Here is a 22,188-nt window from a genome sequence, read left to right as displayed (position 1 = left end):
CCCTATCCACAAGGCTTGTTATCTTGTTAAAGAAAGATAGTCATTTTTTTGACATAATTTGTTCTTGACAAATCCATGTTGACTATTACTTATGTATGACCTTATCTTGTAGGTGCTTACAAATTGATTGTGTGATTATTTGCTCCATTATCTTTCTGGGTATTGAAGATAAGCTGACTGTTCTGCAGTTCTCTGGGTTGTCTTTATTTCCCTTTTTTTAGATAGGTATTATGTTTGCCCTTTTCTAGTTCACTGGTGTCTCTCCTGTCCTCCACAAGTTCTCAAAGATAATTGCTAATAGCTCAGAGATCTCTTCTGCTAGTCCCTCAAATATTCTAGGATGTATTTCATCAGGCCCTGCTGATTTGAAGACATCTAACTTGTCTAAGTCATTCTTAACTTGTTCTTTTCCTACTTTAGCCTCAGATCCTACCACATTTACACTGATGTTTGCTATGTTAGTTGTCCAGTCGCTATTGACTTCTTTGGTGAAAATGGAAACACTTTTGCCAGTGTTGCATTTTATGTCATTGTCTTTCCCTCCTCATTTAGTAATGGGCCTATCCTGTCCGTGGTCTTCCTCTTGCTTTGCATGTATTTATAAAACGCTTTCTTTTTACCCTTTAAATATGACTAGTTTAACCTCGTTTTGTGTCTTGGCCTTTCTAATTTTGTTCCTATGTGCTTATGTTGGGGTTTTTTTTTATATTCATCCTTTGTAAATTTACCTAATTTTCTCTTCTTGTATGAATCTTTTTTTGAGTTTCACATCATTGAAGATCTGGTTAAGCCATGGTGACCTTGTCCCGTATTTCCTATCTTTCCTATGCATTGGTATAGTTTGCTCTTCTGCCCTTATTAATGTCTCTTTAAAAAAACTGCCAACTCTCCTGAACTTTTTTTTCCCCTTTAGACTTGCTTCCCAATTCTGAATTTGCTGAAGTTTGCCTTCTTGAAGTCCATTGCCTTTATTCTGCTGATTTCCCTCCTACCATTCCTTAGAATTATGCCATGCCAATAAATGAGGGCATCATTGAATGAATCATGGACCTGTGGTTCACTGCAATTTCCTTCCCTCCAACATGGAAAGGGGAATATTGATACTATCAAGTGGTTTAAGTTGTGGAAGCTTTTTTCTGCAGGAAAAACTACTGCACCAATGTTCTGGAAATGAGCGTGGTCCTATTAGTACTAATACCTGGTATCCTAAAAAATGGACTTGATTCAAATGGGTGGTCAGTCCGCCATGTTTTACATAAATAAGTAAAGCGGTTTTGCATTGTACCTTCAGTCAGCCGTGAAGGTTTGGCAGTGAGCTCCATCCCACAGTTTTTCCTGCTTTCATACCTGGCAGGGTAGGGGGTGGGAAATCAGTTGGTTTGTGCAAGATCCTCACAAGTGGATCTGTTGTTGATGTATCAAATCTTTCTCCAGTGGGAGATGCCAGCAATTTATTTGCTACCAACCTGAGTAAGTATCTGCCAGCCATCAGCTCTTCATGCTGAAAAAATACCAAGTTAGGAAGGAATGCCTTCACCATTCACATTGACAACTCCTTTACCATCTATCCACTGGTATTTCTAATTGCAAAGGTTCTGTTTTAACTCAGTAGCACAAACTCCCTTTCTCCTTAGAGCGTTTTCATCCCCTCTCCCCCCAGGTTGTCCCTTACTTGATTAGCTAAATTCTTGAGATTTTGATTGGTTTAAGCCTCATATTTTAAGAGGTATTCTTATTCCTCCTGTGTGTGTGTTTTTAAATGTCTAGTATTGTCTGTTTAATACAGGGGTGGGCAACTATGCCTCGGGGGCTGCATCCAGCCTTCCAGAAGTTTTAATCCGGCCCTTGAGCTTCTGCTGGGGGGTGGGGTCCGGGGCTTGCCCTGCTCCAGCACTCCAGCTGGGGAGTGGGATCGGGGGCTTTCCCAACTCCCTGTGACTCCCGGAAGCAGTGGCATGTCCCTCCGCTGCTCCTACACATAGGGGCAACCAAGGGGCTCCACACGCTGCCCCTGCCCCAAATGCTGCCCCGCAGCTCCCATTGGCCTGGAACTGTGGCCAATGGGAGCTGCAGGGGTGGCACCTGCGGACGAGGCAGTGAGCAGAGCTGCCGTGTAGGAGCCGGAGGGGGGACATGCTGCTGTTTCTGGGAGCTGCTTGAGGTAAGGGTCACCCGAAGCCTGCACCCCGACCCTCTTCTGCACTCCAACCACCTGCCCAGCCCTGATTCCCCTCCGAATCCCTCGGTCCCAGCCCGAAGCATCCTCCCACACCTTGAACTCCTCATTTCTGGCCCCACCCCAGGACCTGCACCCCCAGTCGGAGCCCGCACCCCCTCCCACACCCCAGCCCCCAATTTCGTGAGCATTCATGGCCCGCCATACAATTTCCATACCCAGATGTAGCCATTGGGCCAGAAAGTTTGCCCACCCCTGGTTTAATATATTTAAAAAAACAACCTGTGTTGAGCATTGGCCTTATTTATTACTGCCCATACTAGTATTTTTGTCTTGCTTGTTTTATTTTGCAACCTCACGTGAGCTACTTATTCTCCAGGACTGACACAGAGGATAACATACTCTCATCCATAAAGTTAGTTTAACTCTGCTTCTTTGAAGAGGTAATGCAGGACTGGTAGTTGCCAGTGTCTATTCCCTAATTGTATGGAGAAAAGCGTGAGGTGTTGCAGGGTGGATTTGATTTAATTCACTAGTCAGGAAAACTTGATTTAATCATGGTTTTTACATAAAAGTGCATTCTTGGTTGTTATAACCTTAATACATATTCTTCACAACTCAGAGATAGATGTAGGTTTCATTTTTAGAAGGTACACATTATACATTTTTAAAGTGATTTATTTTGAAAACTTTTCAGCTTAGTTTTACAGCTATATCAGAAAATAAATGATTGTTTGGTTATTTCATTTACCAGAGGTAATGGAAGCAGATATTTATGAAGTCACTGGGAGGTGAACTATCTCCAATTCAACAGGTTAATCATTAATATTTGGAGGATTTTCTTGCCATGCTGTATTAGGAGGAGAACGTCACCAGACAGACATTTAAATTGTTTTATTTAACTAGAACAATGTTATGTATTCTGGATTTTTTTTCATCAACAGCAAACATATAATATTTAAAAAAAATAAGCATATGAATTTTTGAGTTTAGTTAAATATTCAAGTTTTTTAAAATCAGGTTTGTTTTTGTTAAAATTGTTTTTAACTAATATAGTTAAATGAAAAAAATATATATATTTTAAATTAAATTGACTATGTCAACCAGGTCAACATGAGAAACTTAAAATATTGGCTTCTGCAGCTAACTCAGTCATCTTCACCTTCATTTTCCTGTTTGTTAATAATCTGGAAAAGAAAAACAAGCTTTCCTGCTTTTTCAGGTCCCAAACGATTTCTCAATTTGGAATGAATTAGTCCAAAGGAAGAAAATATTCTTTCCACCCCGGCAGAAGACTCTACTGCTGTTAAAAGTGAGATCATCATTTCAACAGTTTCTGAATCCAAGTGCTTAAGTGGCTTCCACTAGTTCAGTGGTGTGACTTTCTTTAAAACATCTTCAGCTAACATATATTTCTTGAATGATTCATCCTTAGCTCTGAAGTTTATTATAGTTGTCGTTATGGAGGGATGATTGCTGGATGTCCACGTCATAGCCAACTCCTCTTCTTCAGCAGTTAAGGTTTGACCCTGGTACCGAGTATTGAGAATATTTGCAAGAAAATGAGCTTGAGATAGTGCTTGTCCCGTTCGTTTTTTTAATGCTTGGAATTTAACTCCGTCATTGCATATTTCTCTTTTTAAGATCTCACACCGTTCCTTCCAAATTTCAACAGCATCAGCAATAAAACAGCTCTTTCCCCTGCATTTTGTTCAAGGCTACAGAAATAGGCTTCGGGTACTCAGCATGTGTTCAATATTTGTCTTAAGCCCAATGTTGAGATCTTTGGCTGTGACAGTGCCATCTATTTTTTCGTGATTTTGTTCACAAACTGTCATCAGATTAGGCCAATTCTTGATATAGTGCTCAAAACAGTCCACTACTGAGTTCCATCGCACTTCTTGTGGGAGAGTTAGCTTGGTTCCTCCCACTTTCTTCAGAGCAGCTGCTGCAAAGTGGTTGTCACAGATGTATTTTGTAATTTCAACAGTATTAGCCTTTATTTCTGAAACACTGAAGTCTTTGGCTAGGAGGTGCATCAAATGAGCACTGCAAACATATGTTATGAGCTTGGGACTCTCTTCTTCTCATCGTGGATACATTTGCAGCATTGTCTATGACCAAGCTGCATAGTAGACATTTGAATTTTTTTTCACAGTTATAGCTTTTACTGCTACTTCTTGTAAGTATTCTTCTGTGTGTACATTTCCTGATATATCAATTGTTTCTGTAAGGAATTCATTCCCTTCTTCTGTTGTAACACAAGCACGTACAACAGGATCATTGTGGACATTGCTCCACCCATCAAGACTCAGGTTAACAATTTCACTCTCTAGACCTTTTGCACACTGCTCAATTTCTCTTTCATACACTTTATCCAGGAATTTGCCTGCGACATCTGCTCTGTTGGATGGACTGTATCCTGGACTTAATGACTGAACCATGTTAATGAAGTGTGGGTTCTCAGTCATACGGAAAGCAGAGTTTGTTGCATAAAGAAATTGGGCAATTTTTTCATCAATTACCTCTTTTTGTAATCTGCTGGTTCATATCACAAACTTGATTATGGTTGTTTCTGGATGATGGAGATTTTTTTTTTTCTTTTTGCTACAGGCGATATACTGTGGCTATGTGACTGACATTCATGATGTGACTGAAACACTATCATTGGCAGATAATTCTGAAACTATAGAAAATGGTGGTGATCTTGAAGGTGGACAGTCTTCAGAATCCTGTATGTTAAGGATGGATTCTCCTAAACAAAATAAGTCAGTGTAGTTATTTAATTATTATTACCATACTGCTCATTTAATATTATTCATTGCATTTACTGACACTCAGTACTACTTTAAAGGTGAAGTTGTAAAAGGAAGATCTGCCTATTTCAGCTATTTATTTTTTATCACAACTGCATCTAAAATGATAGTACCATAGAGTAACAATTATATTTTTTGCTCAAACATGAGAATTCAAGATTAGTCCAGAAAGAAGACAGGCAATCCTTAAGAAAGAAGTATGAAATAAAAAAGTTTACCAACCTGAATATCCTGCATGTTCAGACATGTTCCTTTCACCATCTTCAACGCAGCTTCCTGCTGAGAAGGAACACTTCTCATGATGTTGTTTCATTTGGGCAACCAGGCCTTGCATTTCTTTGTTGCACTCTTTGCATTTTGCATGCATGCATGCCTGACTTACTCACAGGTAGAGGAACTTCATTAAAATATTCCCAAATAGGGTCTCTTTTACAGCCTGCTGCCATCATAGATTTTCCCTTCCAGTGAGAGAATGGTATGGTAGATCTCAAATCAGTGAAGGCTACACTCAGAAAGACCTCAAGATTTCTGGAATATGCTGCTCAAACAGTTTCACTTTTGTTTCTACTGCCTGTCCTTGCCTTCTCACATTTATCTCCAGACTTCTTCTTGTCCAGATCTATTCCGCCCCCTACAATCCTCTATTCGTTGAACTTTTTGAAACTGCACTTTTAGAGAGAGGTAAGGGATTGACTCTGTGTACACAAATTTGCAGAGGGACAATAGAGTTGAGGTCTGTTATTTCTCACCTCTACATATTTATTTATTTAACAGCTTGTTAACAGCAAAAATGTTTTTATCTCTGGAGACACAAATCCACAGTTTGAGAACTTCAAAACTAAGCATCTCTGATGGTATCTTGTAAACTGAGCACTGAGTCCCATTGGGTAAATAAAAAGATTAACCTAAATAATCTATACAAAAGCCCCTGGTACCCCATAAAATTGGGTCACTAATCCATGAACTAATGGAACTCATTTACAAAAATGTTCTTAAACATTATCTGAATATATTGTCTCATACTATAGAATTAGAATTTATAATCCCTATTCTATGTAATGTATCTTAATTAAAACTCTTTAGATAGGTTTTTTCCTCAACAAGCATTTTATTAAAAAAAAAATTGATTAGTTTTTTAAAAATCATTGACTTTTGCCCACCCTGGATTTAGGTCAGATATTAAGAAAAACTTTCTAAATCTAAGGGTAGTTAAGTACTGAAATCGCTTACCAAGAGAGGTTGTGAAATTTCCATCACTGGAGGTTTTTAAGAACAGGTTATACAAACACTCCTCAGAGATGGTCTAGTATACTTGGTCCTTCCTCAGCGTGGGGGGGATGGACTAGAGACCCCTCGAGATCCCTTCCAGCCCTACATTTCTATGATTCCGTGATTACAAAGTAAATGTATCATTTGACATTCCCATAAATGCATTGCATAGTGCTGCTTGTTTCTTACATTTATAACAAAGTAAAGCTCCCATCCTGTTTTTTGTAGTAGGCAGACCAATGCTCTCATGCAGAGCCCCAGTGAAGTGTTTGGGGTTCCCCATGGATGCAGCACTGTATCTGCATGCTGCCTGAAGGAGGATTGAGGCTACAAAATTGTACCTTTTTTATATAACCTGAAGTTTGCATTCTGTAGAATGTGAATGTGCCATGTGGGCTGCAGATACATCAAGTAGGCAGGATGTTGGACAGTTCTGACTTAAGTAATTTACAGGTTTTTAAACTCATATACATGCTTTCTGAGATGTATTTAACTGAGGAAAGTCAAGTCATCATTTGGTAAAAGAAAATATATCTATTAAAATTATTTTTTTCCTTTAAGTGAAACTGGTATGTAGACAAATTCTTCAGTTCTGCGTAACATTTCACAGTGCCTGACCTTTTGAAGTAGAAACTTCTAGTTTAGTTCAATATAGTTTTTAATTCAAATGGGGTACACGTGGTGTTTCAGTATTGTTGCGACTTTCCTTAAAGATTTAACAGAGTATTAATAATTGTCTTTGACAAGTCTGAAATGTTATCATTAGGAGGGTTTCATCAATGGCCTGCTGATGGTTCAGCTCTGTTTCCCATCCACCCATTGTCAGCTTATGGAAAGTGGAGTGGTGTTGGCTCAGAAAGCAAATTGTTAAAGCCATTCTAGGCTTTTATCTGGACTTTTATCCAGATTATCTCCTTTTGAGATGTGATCTCTAGTGAATTAGTTGCCATGCTTATGAAATCAGCATTTGGAGAAGATGACATTTGTATGGTTATCTGGACCTTATTAATCTTGTTAGCCATGTATTCATCTTTCAGACAGACCTCTCGGCATCTGTAAATGACCTCTTTGTTTGCCTGTTCCTGTGTTGTTTCTACTATTTTCTGAGTGTGTGTGTGTGTGTATCTATATCTATATCTCTCTTTATCTGTGGCTCAGTTTTGCTTTCAAAATGGCAGAAACTTGTTTTTGTTTATAATATTGATTTTGCTCTGTATAACAGAAATCCCAGGACTCTCATCTCTCTTCTTTAGAAGAAATGTTCTCTAAAGATACCACTTCCTCAAGATTCTCTCTTGAGTTTCATATTTCAGTGTAAATGAGGGAAACTCCCCTAAATCGTAGAAGTGTGGGCCACTGAAGCACCTGTACGGCTGCTCCGTGGCACTACCCCAGTGTTTCTCAAATGCAGTCACCAGGGACTTTTCTTGAGGCTGCAGGCTCCTGGGCGGTGATGGGAAGGGGGCAAAGCAGCGGCTCCTACCCTGGGGCTGTCAGCATGGGTTGGGCCCTGCCCCCACCTGGAGGCACAAATGCCAAAGGAATAGGCAGCCAGTATGAGTTCCCCATCTTCCTGGGGGCAGTGAGGTTCAGGTTTCCAGCTTCAGCCCTTGGGCGGTAGGCTCCAGCCTCCAGCTGCGGGGTGGCGGGCTCCAGCTTCAGATGCCAATCCCCACTGCATTCCCCGGCCCCCAAACATCCTCCCCATTGCCCCTAGCCCCCACTGCCTCCCTACCCACCTCTCCATCCAGGGCATAATTTGTCCCCCGGCTTGCTGGGGTTGAGTAAGTCTGCTGTGAAAAGTGGTATTTGTATGTTTGTTGATATTACTTTTCAGTGCCTCCCAACTGGCTAACAGACTTACTAGCTTGCAAGTCTAAAAAATAGAAGCAACCAAAAAAGCAAAAGAAACAACCAGAAAACACAAGAACATGCAAAGCAATTTATTTGTTTCTTTTCTGTTTAGCTCCAGTAAAGAATACAGGTCTGTCTCATCTTATGCGGGGGTTCCGTTCCGTGGTTAGCGCGTAAAGCGAAAACCGCTTATAGCCAAAACCCCATTGAGTTCAATGGCAGGCGAAATCGCTCGCACTACAGGTATAGTATTAAAACTGTTGTTTTTCTCTTTTTTTTGTGTTTTTGTTTTTGCCGACTGCGTAAAGTTGAAATTGCGCATGTTAAATGCGCGTAAGATGCGACAGACCTGTAGAGACAACTACATTATTTTTATTATTGAGTCTGCAAACAAAACCCTAGATAAATAAATTACAATGATTTTGACATGTATGTGTGCATATTTATTTGTTTGTCCTAAAGCTAATTAAATATTTTAGGAAAACTTGTCAGAATGGCCAACAGCAAGATTGATAGCTGCATTCTGAGGCCACCAAAAAATTTATTGAGAGAACCCTAACTACAGGTATGTCAGGGGCCTTAGAATGCTATGTCCCTTTCCAGCCACAGTGCACAAAGGAACTCTTGGGAGCAGCTGCCTAACCGTTCTAACTATAGCTCTATAGCCCTTGATGCTTATTCTACTTCAATTAATTACATTTTCATTGATTTTGTTTGTCTGAGTCCTGTGCTTTGGATGATTTTGTTACTCTTTCCTGGTTAGGTAGTCTATAGCAGACCCCTACCATGACATCACTCTTGTTTTTTACCTCTTTTGTCTTTACTCAGAGACTTTCAACAAGTTTGTTTCCTATATCCATCTCAGCCCCAAAGCAAGAGTATACATCTTTGTTATACACCTCTACCCTGATATAACGCTGTCCTCGGGAGCTAAAAAATCTTACCACATTATAGGTGAAACCGCATTATATCGAACTTGCTTTGAGTTACCGGAGTGCGCAGCCCCGCCCCCCCGAAGCACTGCTTTACCGCGTTATATCCGAATTCATGTTATATCAGGTCACGTTATATCGGGGTAGAGGTGTACAAGGCAACACTGTGACACTGCACCCCATATTCTTCACAGTGATATTATGATAGGATTATGGCAAAATTATGATGCATTTTGTACAAAATAAGTCATGCAAGGTGTCATTGGAAAAGTTATGATTTGCTGAATATGATTATCCTATTTGTATGCATGTATAATTTTTGCATCTGAAGTTATAAATACTGAATATGTATCTGTACTTCAAATGTAGTTACACTTAGGTAACGCCCACTAGACAAAATGCTTTCAGTCTCAATAGCTGGTGGTAAAGGGCCTTTTCAGGTTAATGGGGCCATTAGAAAGAACAATAGGCCTCAGGAGAAGCTTATCTCTAAGGCTGCCTGTCTGTCATGGAGCTCCATGACTTCTGCAACACTCGGTGTGGCTGGCTCCAGGCTACCTCTGGGCCAGCCGCACTGGCTGCTGCTGGGGCAGTCTCGGGCCACAGTGCCCCCCTCTTCCCCCAATAGCAGCAGTAGTTTGGGTGTGTGAGGGGGCTCAGGGCTGAGGCAGAGGGTTGGGGTGCAGGGCGGTGCTTACCTTGGGGGCAGCCGGCATGTCCCTGAACCACCTAGGCAGAGGGGCTGGGAGCTCTGCACGCTGCCCTTGCCTGCAGGCACTGCCCCCGTAGCTCCCATTGGCTGCGGTTCCTGGCCAATGAGAACTGCAGAGCTCCCCTGGCCTTCCCTCCCCCTAAGAGCTGCAGGGACATGCCAGCCACTTCTGGAGAGCCGCACGGAGCTGGGTAGGGAGCTTGCCAGCCCCGCCAACCCTCCCCACCCCCAAGCACCAGTGGGGGTCCTGGGCCATGTGCCACTGCCTGCCCCTCCCAGCACCTGCACCACCACCCCTGTTGCTCCCCTAGCACCGCGGCGCCCCACAGCACCCCAGACAAAGTTTTAGTTAGGGGTATATAGTACAGGTCATGGACAGGTCACAGTCCATGAATTTTTGTTTACTGCCTGTGACCTGTCCAAAGGGTGACTAGATAGAAAGTGTGAAAAATCAGAACGGGGTGGGGGGTAATAGGCAATTATATAAGAAAATGCCCTAAATATTCGGACTGTCCCTATAAAATCGGGACATCTGGTCACCCTACCCGTCCATGACTCTTACTAAAAATACCCATGACTAAAATGTTGCCTTACTTATCTCCCACCTGGTGGGCCTTCCTGAGATCGCTACAGACAGCCTGTGAATGATGGCTGTTGTGTCTCTACAAGGACATGTGACCAGGCCACTTGATGCTGGACTCTATCTTAGGATGTCAGTATTTTTCCACAGACTGGTCTGGGAACCAAGCTTTGGAACAAAGGGTTCCCGCCATATGCAAAAGCTATATAAGGCAGTCATGACATCTGTGGTTCTTCACTCCCCGCATAAGAAGACTCCGGGAAACACTTGAGGAACAAATACTGAACTGGGGGAAGTGCTGGACCCAGGCTAAAGGAATTTCTAGCCTGTGTATGAAACACCTGGGGATTCCAAGCTGCAAAGCCAACTGTAGCTTGTGCCTTAAGAATCTACAAGTCTGCCTGTACCATCAGTTAGGGTGAGAATCTGCTATTCATATCCAATCTATCTAGTATATTAAGCTTAGGTTGCATTTTTGTTTATCTGCTAGGTAATCTGCCTTAATCTGTTGCCTATCACTTATGATCACTTAAAATCTATCTTTTGTAGTTAACGTGGTTTTGTTTTAATCTAAACCAGTGAGCTTTGACTGGAGGGGGAAGGGATAGCTCAGTGGTTTGAGCATTGGCCTGCTAAATCCAGGGTTGTGAGTTCAATCCTTGAGGGGGCCATTTAGGGAACTGGGGTAAAAATCTGTCTGGGGATTGGTCCTGCTTTGAGCAGGGGGTTGGACTAGATGACCTGCTGAGGTCCCTTCCAACCCTGATATTCTGTGATTCTGAGTGCTTGGGGAAAATCTCTGCTTGGTTACCACAAGTGTGCATTGCTCTCTTCACAGTGAGGGAGAGGCAAACCGGGCATTATACCCATATACTGGCCAGATTTGGCCACGGCAGGACACTACTGTTCTGGGGTCCCAGACTAGGAAGCTGGTGGTTAGAGAGCCTGTGTGTAACTGCAGCTGGGTGTATCCCTACCTGTATGAATGCTGGTGAAAGTGCAGGCTGGAGGGCTTTGCAGCTTGTCACAACAGTACAGTGTGAGAGGGAACCCAGGCTGGTGGGCTAGGGGGCTCAGTGGTACCCCAGTTCCAGGTGGCACCCCAGGGGGATCCCGTCACAGTGGCGTAATCGTACAGGATCATATGCACAGCTGCTTGTTCTGAGTGAGATTTGCACTTCATACGCTGGTGGCGATTTTAAGTGAGATTTAAGTGGTGGTGGCTGGAGATCAGTCAGAAGTTACCAGTTTGTTATTTTCTGTTTTCTTATTTCGAGATAGGGAAGTAGGGACAGAAAGGCAGGAAAATGAGTGAATGAAACTAGTAAGAAGCTGGAGCAGTGCAGATTGCAGGCAGAATAGATAGAAAAAGAACACATGAGACTTATGTAATTAAAAGAGCTGGAAATTGAGATAGACAAGAAGCTGCACACCGAAGAGCCATAGAAGCAGAGGATGCTAAGCAAAAAGCTGCACACCAGAGAGTTTTGGAACTGAAACAGATAGAGGCTGACAAAGAAATGGAGATCCAGAAATTAGGCCTGGAGGAAAAAGAAAAAGAAAGGAAGCACCAACTGGAGTTGATAGAGAATCAGAACCCTCCCCCCCCACACACACACACCAATGAGTCCCACCTCTCCAAAAATCCACAAATGGGAATGTAAAAAGCAACAGAGGGTCCTGTGGCACCTTTGAGACTAACAGAAGTAATGGGAGCATAAGCTTTCGTGGGTCAGAACCTCACTTCTTCAGATGCAAGTAATGGAAATCTCCAGAGGCAGGTATATATCAGTGTGGAGATAACGAGGTTAGTTCAATCAGGGAGGGTGAGGTGCTCTGCTAGCAGTTGAGGTGTGAACACCAAGGGAGGAGAAACTGTTTCTGTAGTTGGATAGCCATTCACAGTCTTTGTTTAATCCTGATCTGATGGTGTCAAATTTGCAGATGAACTGAAGCTCAGCAGTTTCTCTTTGGAGTCTGGTCCTGAAGTGTTTTTGCTGTAAGATGGCTACCTTAACATCTGCTATTGTGTGGCCAGGGAGGTTGAAGTGTTCTCCTACAGGTTTTTGTATATTGCCATTCCTGATATCTGACTTGTGTCCATTTATCCTCTTGCGTAGTGACTGTCCAGTTTGGCCAATGTACATAGCAGAGGGGCATTGCTGGCATATGATGGCATATATAACATTGGTGGACGTGCAGGTGAATGAGCCGGTGATGTTGTAGCTGATCTGGTTAGGTCCAGTGATGGTGTTGCTGGTGTAGATATGTGGGCAGAGTTGGCATCGAGGTTTGTTGCATGGGTTGGTTCCTGAGTTAGAGTTGTTATGGTGCGATGCGTGGTTGCTGGTGAGAATATGCTTAAGGTTGGCAGGTTGTCTGTGGGCGAGGACTGGCCTGCCTCCCAAGGTCTGTGAAAGTGAGGGATCATTGTCCAGGATGGGTTGTAGATCACTGATGATGCGTTGGAGAGGTTTAAGCTGAGGACTGTAGGTGATGGCCAGTGGAGTTCTGTTGGTTTCTCTTCTGGGCCTATCTTGTAGCAGGAGTCTTCTGGGTACACGTCTGGCTTTGTTGATTTGTTTCTTTATTTCCTTGTGTGGGTATCGTAGTTTTGAGAATGCTTGGTGAAGATCTTGTAGGTGTTGGTCTCTGTCTGAGGGGTTGGAGCAGATGCGATTGTACCTCAGTGCTTGGCTGTAGACGATGGATCGTGTGGTGTGACCGGGGTGGAAGCTGGAGGCATGAAGGTAGGCGTAGTGGTCGGTGGGTTTTCGGTATAGGGTGGTGGTAATGTGGCCATCGCTTATTGGGAATGGTTATGTCCTGCATACAGTGAAACGGGATATTGCTGAATATTGTATCACCTTCAAGAGGCTGTGTGTACTTCATGAGATTCCTGAGGACCAACATGTGCCCACTTTGGTTGCAAAGTTGTCTGGGAGAGCTCTGGATATATTCAATAAGATGCCAATTAGAGATGCTTCAGATTATGGTAAATTCAAGGAAATATATTTAAAACTGTTTCAGATTACATCTGAAACATCTAGAGTAAAATGTAGAAGCCTTAAGAGGGGTGCTGGGATGAGTAATGTGGCATATGTAAACCTGATGAAAGATTTGATGGAAAAGTGGGTAAAGGGAAAAGGTGTTACAAGCTTTGAAGGAATGTGTGATCTTGTTGCTCAGGAACATTTTCTGAGTATATGTAGAGATGATGTGAAACAGTGTTTATGGGAGTAAAAAGATGAAAACTTGATGAACTGGCTACTCTAGCTGATCAATTTGAGCAAACCCAAGCATCTATTGCAGGAGTAGACAACCTATGGCACGCATGCCAAAGGCAGCACACAAGCTGATTTTCGGTGGCACTCACACTGCCTGGGTCCTGGCCACCAGTCCGGGGAGCTCTGCATTTTAATTTAATTTTAAATGAAGCTTCTTAAACATTTTAAAAACCTTATATACTTTACATACAACAATAGCTTAGTTATATATTATAGACTTAGAGAAAGAGACCTTCTAAAAACGTTAAAATGTATTACTGGCACGCGAAACCTTAAATTAGAGTGCATAAATGAAGACTCGGCACCCCACTTCTGAAAGGTTGCCAACCCTGATCTATTGCAAACAAACCACAGACAGAGGAGTTTAAACCTGGTGGGAAGCAGAGTTCCCATTTTACTCTTGGGAAGAAGGAGAGTGGAGGGGAGTCTGGGTGCTCACCTCCCCAAATCCATTCCTCTAGTCCTCGTTCCAAATCTCCTGTAAAAACAGAGGAGCCCAGAAGGTGCTATCACTGTACTTCCACTGAGCACCTGAGGAATAAATGCCCCGTGCTGGGTGGGAACAAGCCGCAAGCAACTCATGGAAATGCTGCTACCCTGAGCACAGAGGCACTTCAGGCTTAATTGCCACTTACCATACAGGGTTGTCCAGCCAGGCATCAAGCACATAAAGGCTGCCAGGATTAATGGCAGAGAACACCAGGGGTGGAAAGACACGGGGTTGTGCAAGAAAGTTACCGCCAGGGCAGATGGCAGAGCTTTTATTAGTGGGAGGTTACAAAATCCTTGTGCATATAGAAACTGAGGATTTGGAAGCTGTATTGGCTGTGGTAAATGATAACCCGACTGCTTTGAGAATGATTTCTTCCATGTAGCTTGGGCTGTCAAGGAGAAATTTTATGCTGGAACCCCAGAGGTAAAGAGCAAAGTCTCAGGAACCGCTGGAGGAATGGGAGTGTGTCTCTTTAATTCCTCTGCAGCAGTGGAAAACTGTATGCTTCCAGGGGTGGGTGTGGTTGAGGCCAGCTCCTGCCACCTGGTAGCTAAAGGCAGGGTCTCTTTGGGGGGGGGAACCCGTCACAAACACCTCTCCTTTTTTTCCCCCTGCCTGTCCTTCCTCAGCAAGATGTTCCCTTCTGTAGCAATATTCCAGTCATGTGTATTATCCCGCCAAGTCTCTGTGATGCCAGCTATGTCATAGTTGTGATTATTTACTAGTATTTATAGCTCTTCCTATTTATTCCTCACACTTCTTGCATTAGTATACACATCTAAGATACTTATTTAATTTCCACACTGTTCCCTCGTTTCTCCTTTGTCCTTGTTATAATTGCCTCATGCTTCCTTTAGATTCAGACCCTTCACCCATGTCTCCATGTTTTTGGCTTACCTGTGAGCTTTTGTCTCCTGACCCTGTTAAATCTAGCTTAAAGCCTTCTTCACTAGTTTAGACAGAGTGGAACAAGGAATTGGGAATAGAAGATTGTTAGAATACCAGTATCTCCTTTCTTTCACTGAGAGAAGAGGCAACAGGAACTATGTTAAGAATTTCCGTCTTCTGCTAAAGAGGTTTTCAGGAATCCAAGCATAACTGGATGGCACCATTGCCACAGTTCTCTCTTCCCTACTGGGAGGGTGAACTCTGGGTGAATAGAAGTTTTGTCATTTCATAAAAAGTTACTTTCAAGGACTATATTGCCTCCTTAAGAGGAGAGGAATGCTCAACTTTTTTGTCATTGTCTGAAGGTGTAGGAATTTTTAAATTCTGGTAATTTTGTGGAGGCATCCATGGGGACATTTAGGTCAGATTTGTATATTTTCAGTGAATATTGATGCTATGTTTTCCAAAAGAGCTTGTTGGGAGGCTTAGCTTGTATTTGCCCTATAGGGTAATTTGTCTGTCTGATCAGTAACAACACTTTTGAAGTCCAGATGCCAACTGAGATTGACTTTATATTGATGCAGTACTTGGGGTTCATGAAGTATTATCTGTGACAGGCTGCAGACACCTCAAAGGGAAATCAGAAATTTAACACATTAAAAATGAGCAGTTGGTTTAACTGATTGTGTACTGTGTTGTATTATAAAACTATGTTGAGTAAGGTCTTTTTCTGCAAGCTTCTGATGTTCTGAACTTGATGGTCATTATGAGATGTATACAGACTATGGTTATTAATTTATGTATTTGTGAATATAGAAAGCTATGCTCATAGTCTATGAGGCAGCTTCAGCTGTATCTTACAGTAGAGTGGTGAAGCAGTCAGATAGGGAGGGGCACCTTCCAAACCAGTTGTTTACACAACCCCAATTTAAAGTACCCATATATTGTCCAGCTCAGGAAAAGAAAATGATGGACCATTAGAGTTAATGGGGAGACATTGAGACATCCTGGCTAGAATTTACCCCACTCTGAATAATCATGAGTTATCATGCCAGGAGAGAGAGAGAGTTTAAAAAAAAAAAAGGGCGGGGGGAACCAGTTTCAAGCTTCCTTTTAAAAAGGAAGTTGTCATCCAGAAACTGAGGGACAGCCTCTATGAGGGAAGCTGTTCATGAACGTAGGATCCCCCATATAGCTAGGGGTATGCTGAGAAACTGTTGAAAGGCAATAAATAACTTGTATTTTTATCTTCAAGTATCAACGCAGGGAGACGATATGTGATAGTAGGGGGCTCTATAATCTAGCAGACAGAAACATAACAAGATCCAGATGAAGCTAGATAAATTCAAACTGCAATATTTTCCAGTCTGAGTCCTTGTGGTTCTTCTCTGAACTCTTCCTGTTCTTCTTTGAGTGGTTGCAGACATGTATTCCATTCGTGTGTGAGCACCCAGCACACCAAAGCCAGGGAACTTTGCCTAGGAGTACCTGTAGAAGTGGCATTTAACATAACGGCCATATTGGGTCAGATCAAAGGTCCATCTAGCCCAGTATCCTGTCTTCCAGCTTAGAGACTAACAAATTTATTAGCGCATAAGCTTTCGTGGGCTACAGCCCACTTCCTCGGATGCATATAGAATGGAACATATATTGAGGAGATATGTATACACACATACAGAGAGCATGAACAGGTGGGAGTCGACTTCCACCTGTTCATGCTCTCTGTATGTGTGTATACATATCTCCTCAATATATGTTCCATTCTATATGCATCCGAGGAAGTGGGCTGTAGCCCACGAAAGCTTATACTCTAATAAATTTGTTAGTCTCTAAGGTGCCACAAGTACTCCTGTTCTTTTTGCGGATACAGACTAACACGGCTGCTACTCTGAAACCTGTCTTCCAACAGTGGCCAATGTCATGTGCCCCAGAGGGAATGAACAGAATAGGTAATCGAGTGAGCCATCCCTGTTGCCCATCCCCAGCTTCTGACAAACAAAGGCTAGGGACACCATTCCTGCCCATCCTGGGTACTAGCCATTGATGGACCTATCTTCCATTAATGTATCTAGTTATTTGTTGAACTCTGTTTTAGATTTGGCCTTCAAAACATCCTCTGGCAAAGAGTTCCACAGGTTGACTGTGTGTTGTGTGAAGAAATACTTCCTTTTGTTTGTTTTAAACCTGCTGCCTATTAATTTTCATTTGGTGACCCCTAGTTTTCTTGAGTAGTTTTGTATCTGCAAATTTTGCCACCTTACAGTTTATCCCTTTTTTCAGATCATTTATGAATATGTTGAATTATAGTGGTCCCAGTACAGACCCCGGGGACGCCACTATTTATATCTCTCCATTCTGAAAACTGACCATTTATTCCTACTCTTTGTTTCCTATCTTTTAACCAATTTCTGATCCATGAGAGGACCTCCCCTTTTATCCCATGACAACTTACTTTGCTTAAGAGCTTTTGGTGATGGAGCCTGTCAAAGGCTTTCTGAAAATCTAAGTACACTATATCGACTGGATCCCTCTTGTCCACATTCTAGTTGACCCCCCTCAAAAAATTCTAGTAGATTGATGAGGCATGATTTCCCTTTACAAAAACCATGTTGACTCTTCCACAACAAATTATCTTCCTTATACCCCCTTCATGTTTTCATCTGTCTCTCAGTGCTACTTCCCTCTGAACTGTTTCCATTTTGACTTCCATAATTTTAATCTTTGATTTTCAATTTCTGTTTTAACCCTTCCCACTTTGTACAGCTGTAGCTCTCTTGGTTAGTGCATTAGGGACATTGCATAGTGTGTCACCATATTGAGATGAATGTGGTGTTTATGGGGCAATGGTGATACTGTTTTCCTTGACACCGTGTTTTCTAAAGGCTGGGTTAATGGGCATAAACAGATCAGATTATGTTGAAATTTTGCTCTGCAATATGGAAAACTTCTAAACCCAACATTGTTTTAAAACTGTGGGTACAGCAATTGTAATGAGTCTAAAATCTCACAGTTCATACTGTTTGCACACCTTTGATTTTTCTCATGACCTTGTTCATCACTAAACACTATACAGGCAATTCATACTGCTGTAAATTAGGAAGTCCCTCTTATGTTACCCTGAAAGCCTATGCCAGTTGGTCTGCTGTAATAACCTTCTTTTCTTTTTCCTCTTAGGAAATTTGCTACAGGATCCTATTGCTCCCACCAACTCCACGTGTCAGCATTATGTCTGCAAAACTTGTAAAGGCAAAAAGATGATGATGAAACCATCATGTAGTTGGTGCAAAGACTATGAACAGTTTGAGGAAAATAAACAGTTGAGCATTCTAGTGAACTGCTACAAAAAACTGTGTGAATACATAACACAGACTCCATTGGCACGAGACATAATACAAGCAGTTGACTGTTCTGCAGATCTTTTGGCTTTGCTCAAAGATGGATCACCACTCCATGAAGACACAGAAAACATTTCTGATGCAGCCATGCCTTTGTGTTTGACACATTCTCCATTACCTTCAACCTCAGAACATATTAATGATCCTCAAGCTAGTTTTTCTTCAATACCTGAAAGTACACATAATATTGATATTAGAAGTTCTGTTATCAATGGATTGCCCAATTGTAATGGGCTTTCAGTGGATAAACTTGGAGTAAATATTCCTTCCCCTGAACATGCAAATACAATTGATGTGTGTAGTACTGGAGAGTACATAAAAACTGAGGATATCTCTAGCAGTCTTCAGCCTGTGTGTGACACAGTTTCTACTAGTGACTTGTGTACATCAGGCCTTGACATCTGCAGTTTCAACGAAGATATAAAGCCTGGCTCGCTATTGCTTAGTGTTGAGGAAGTTCTCCGAAGCTTAGAAACTGTTTCAAGCACTGAAGTCTGTGGTTCTGATTTGCAGCCCAGCTTGGAAGCCACCATATCCAATGGTCCTTTCCTGCAGCTTTCTCCCCCACCTCTTAGCCATAATGTTTTCATGTCCACAGGTGCTTCTCCTCATGGGATCTCATGTACAGCAGCAACACCTAAGGTAGTTAAGTTAAACCGGAAGCGATCTCGATCAGAAAGTGACAGCGAAAAGGTTCAGCCACTACCCATTTCCAGCATCATCTGTGGCCCAACGTTGGGAGCATCAGCTCCAGTAACAGTAAAACAGGAAAATAAAATGTCTTTGCAGCCTGTAGCAACTGTACCCAATGGAGGCACTACTCCCAAAATAAGTAAAACTGTACTCCTGCCTAATAAAAGCATGAAAAAGAATCTAGAACATGCCCCCAAGAAATCTCACCCGAAAGCCAAACCAGGAATACTGAAAACAAAAGACAAAGCAAAGGAAAAGGTTGCTAGCAGTAATGTTATGCCAGGAAGTCCGACAAAAACTGCATACAAAAAGCCACAAGAAAAGAAAGGGTGTAAATGTGGTCGCGCCACCCAAAATCCAAGTGTTCTTACATGCCGTGGCCAACGCTGCCCTTGCTACTCTAACCGTAAAGCCTGCTTAGACTGTATATGCCGTGGCTGCCAAAACTCATATATGGCTAATGGGGAGAAGAAGCTGGAAGCATTTGCAGTGCCAGAAAAGGCCTTGGAACAGACTAGGCTTACTTTGGGCATTAATGTGACAAGCATTGTGCGCAGTGCCAGCACAAGCACCAGTGTAATTAATGTGACAGGGTCACCAGTAACTACATTTTTAGCTGCCAGTACACACGATGATAAAAGTTTGGATGAAGCTATAGACATGAGATATGACTGTTAAATCATTTTTTTTTTTTGTCTTTTCCCTGCCCTTAGTAGGGGAACTGCTACAGTTTTAAGGCAGCTATGGTTCTGTTTAACTTGCCGAAGCTCCTGCCTATAGATCACTTGTATCAAGTGTTTTTCATTGCTATGTTATGTGTGTTAGTGTCTGGGAAATAGTTTGCAGATAATGGAGGAGTTACCCTAAAACTATGTCTTTAGATCTCACAGCACCTCATAGTTTGAGATCAGATGCTGATGTAAATGGTTTTAATACAAGATGACCTTTGGAAAGGAACATATTAACCTCATTGTACCAGTTAATGCTTTGTGCTCAATTAAAACTTCCGATTAAATGTAAGGAAGTGGTATCTAGTCAGTCTATCAAAGTTGTGCTAATTTATGATGTGTGAAAGTAACTGCCAAATACACTGCCATAGGGAGTCAGTGTTGCTAGCAAATCACATCCCATTCCTGTTGAAAGTACAGTATTAACGGAGGACTGCAGTCTTTGAATGACACATCTTTTTTGATCATGAGCGTTGGTTATCTAGAGCATGGAACAGTACAAATCAGTAATTTCATGGAAAGAAAAGTTGTCCCTCATTGGAATTGGCTAAGAAGTAACTGGACAATCAACTGGAGTCAGTTGTAAAGTGGCTGTCCCTCCAGATCCTGCTCAAGTTTCTGTGTAATCGCTTCATTCACTTTTTCTAAACAGCCTGCAGGTGGATGTGTGACTGGTATATTTTATGCCCTGTGGCACTAACTCCATTCATCTTTGGCATGTTGCTGTTCACTTCATCAGGAGAGGGGAAACAACTGATAAACAAAGAAGGGCCAAATACCACATATGTAAACCCATTGATTTCAGTGGGAGTTGCTGCAAGTGGTATCTGAGAAGAATTTGACCCTAGGTTACAAATATAAAAAATAAATCTGGGCTGGGTTAAAATCTTTGTCCATTGGTGCCCCCCAATACATCCTGGTTTATACAGCCTTTACCCACCATTGGTTTCTCTTTTCTTCACTTAAAGATATAAATGAGGTTAACACTGTATTGTGATACACTTGGGATCTATTTACTCTAGGAAAATAGCCCATTGTTACTTGCTTCCCCTCAGTCAGGAAAGAGAACTGATGGGTAAACAGGATCAAGTTATTTTCAGTACTCATTAGATAAAGTATGCAATACAGCATCTTCCACCAAGTGTTCAGCTCATACACATTTAGTATGCCCAACTGGTTGATTTCCTGTTAATCCCTGAAAATAAGGAAATAGTTTAAAGAAGGCTTTTTGCATTTTGCACAACATTACAGCAGTTTTAAGATTTTTTTTAATGCCATTCTAAAAAGTCAGACTTCCTCATGATCCAGAGATATCTCCTCTTTAAATGGCACAGCACCAAAAAAGATGGTCTGACTAGTATACAAAGCATTATCCTTGTAATTTAAAGGACAATTACTATTTATAACAGCATGTCTAAAGAGAAACAGTGCTTGAATTTTTCAAATTCCATTTTATGGCAGCCATATTTTTATTAATTAAATGAAATCTCCAATGAATTATGACATAATGGATATATTTTGATTGTGCACAAAGCATGTACAATGATGGTTACCTGTCTAAGAAATAAGCAAAACTTTTTGGACACAAATCAAATGACACCACCTTTTGTTTTTGTAGTGTACTATGGTGTCATTTTCTGTGAATGTGGTCAGATAATATTTTTTTCGTTTTGTTTTGTATTGCCCCCCGTCTTTTTTTGTGGGGTCGGGTAGGGTGGGGTGTTAAAGCCATAGGAAGAAAAATGTGATGTATGTGTCCAGTCTGTACTATTTTGTTTTTGTTTTGCAAGAAGAGTTGAAAAATATTTTTGATAACGAGAGTAAATGGTGGAAAATGCTTCTTAGTATTCTTGTCTTTATTTGCCAATCCAAGTACCTGAATTCCCTGTTTTTAACCCTTATGAGGCTTAATGATGTCCTATTAAAACATATTTAGTTACATTTGTATGTGATTTTGTGTGTTGACCAAGAGACTCCTACCATTTTCTACTTTGGTGGTTTGACTTTAACCTACTCATGTAAATCTGTGTTTATTATTCCACTACATGTAAGTAAAGTAATCAAGTGACAAACAGATTTTAGTGGAGTTTGAGCAACATGGGTAGTAGCTTCTGAACACTTCCGCAAAGCTGGTAAGTTTTGCTGAGATTGTTGTTAGTACATTTATTTGTACTCTAAACTATATACTTCAGTACACATTCCTCAATGTAGGAGTAGTTTGGAATTATTTATTTTTTACTGTTGCATTAAGTGAGGTTCCAGTTGTTGGAGATTTAGGTGAAGTGTTTTTTGGAAGCATTGATAGGAGACCCCTGATCATTAATGTAACATTGCTAAATGGTAAATTCAGGTTGTTTTAAAAACA

At 41.6% G+C, this 22,188-nt stretch overlaps 1 protein-coding gene across 1 annotated transcript in view; it reads left to right on the top strand.

Annotated features, from left to right (window-relative positions):
* MSL2 (MSL complex subunit 2) overlaps positions 1–21,764 on the top strand; it is a 50,718-nt gene extending 28,954 nt beyond the window's left edge. The window contains exon 2 of the mRNA XM_054040627.1: positions 18,182–21,764. Coding sequence (XP_053896602.1) covers positions 18,182–19,773 — 1,592 coding nt within the window. The 3' untranslated portion in view covers positions 19,774–21,764. The remainder of the gene's footprint in view (positions 1–18,181) is intronic.
* The last annotated feature ends 424 nt before the right edge of the window (positions 21,765–22,188 follow it).

The sequence above is a fragment of the Malaclemys terrapin genome, chromosome 9 (genome assembly GCF_027887155.1).
Source record: "Malaclemys terrapin pileata isolate rMalTer1 chromosome 9, rMalTer1.hap1, whole genome shotgun sequence".
In the NCBI taxonomy this organism is placed as follows: Eukaryota; Metazoa; Chordata; order Testudines; family Emydidae; genus Malaclemys; species Malaclemys terrapin.
Note: the sequence above shows the minus strand (reverse complement) of the source record. Positions and strands in the feature narration are given on the sequence as shown.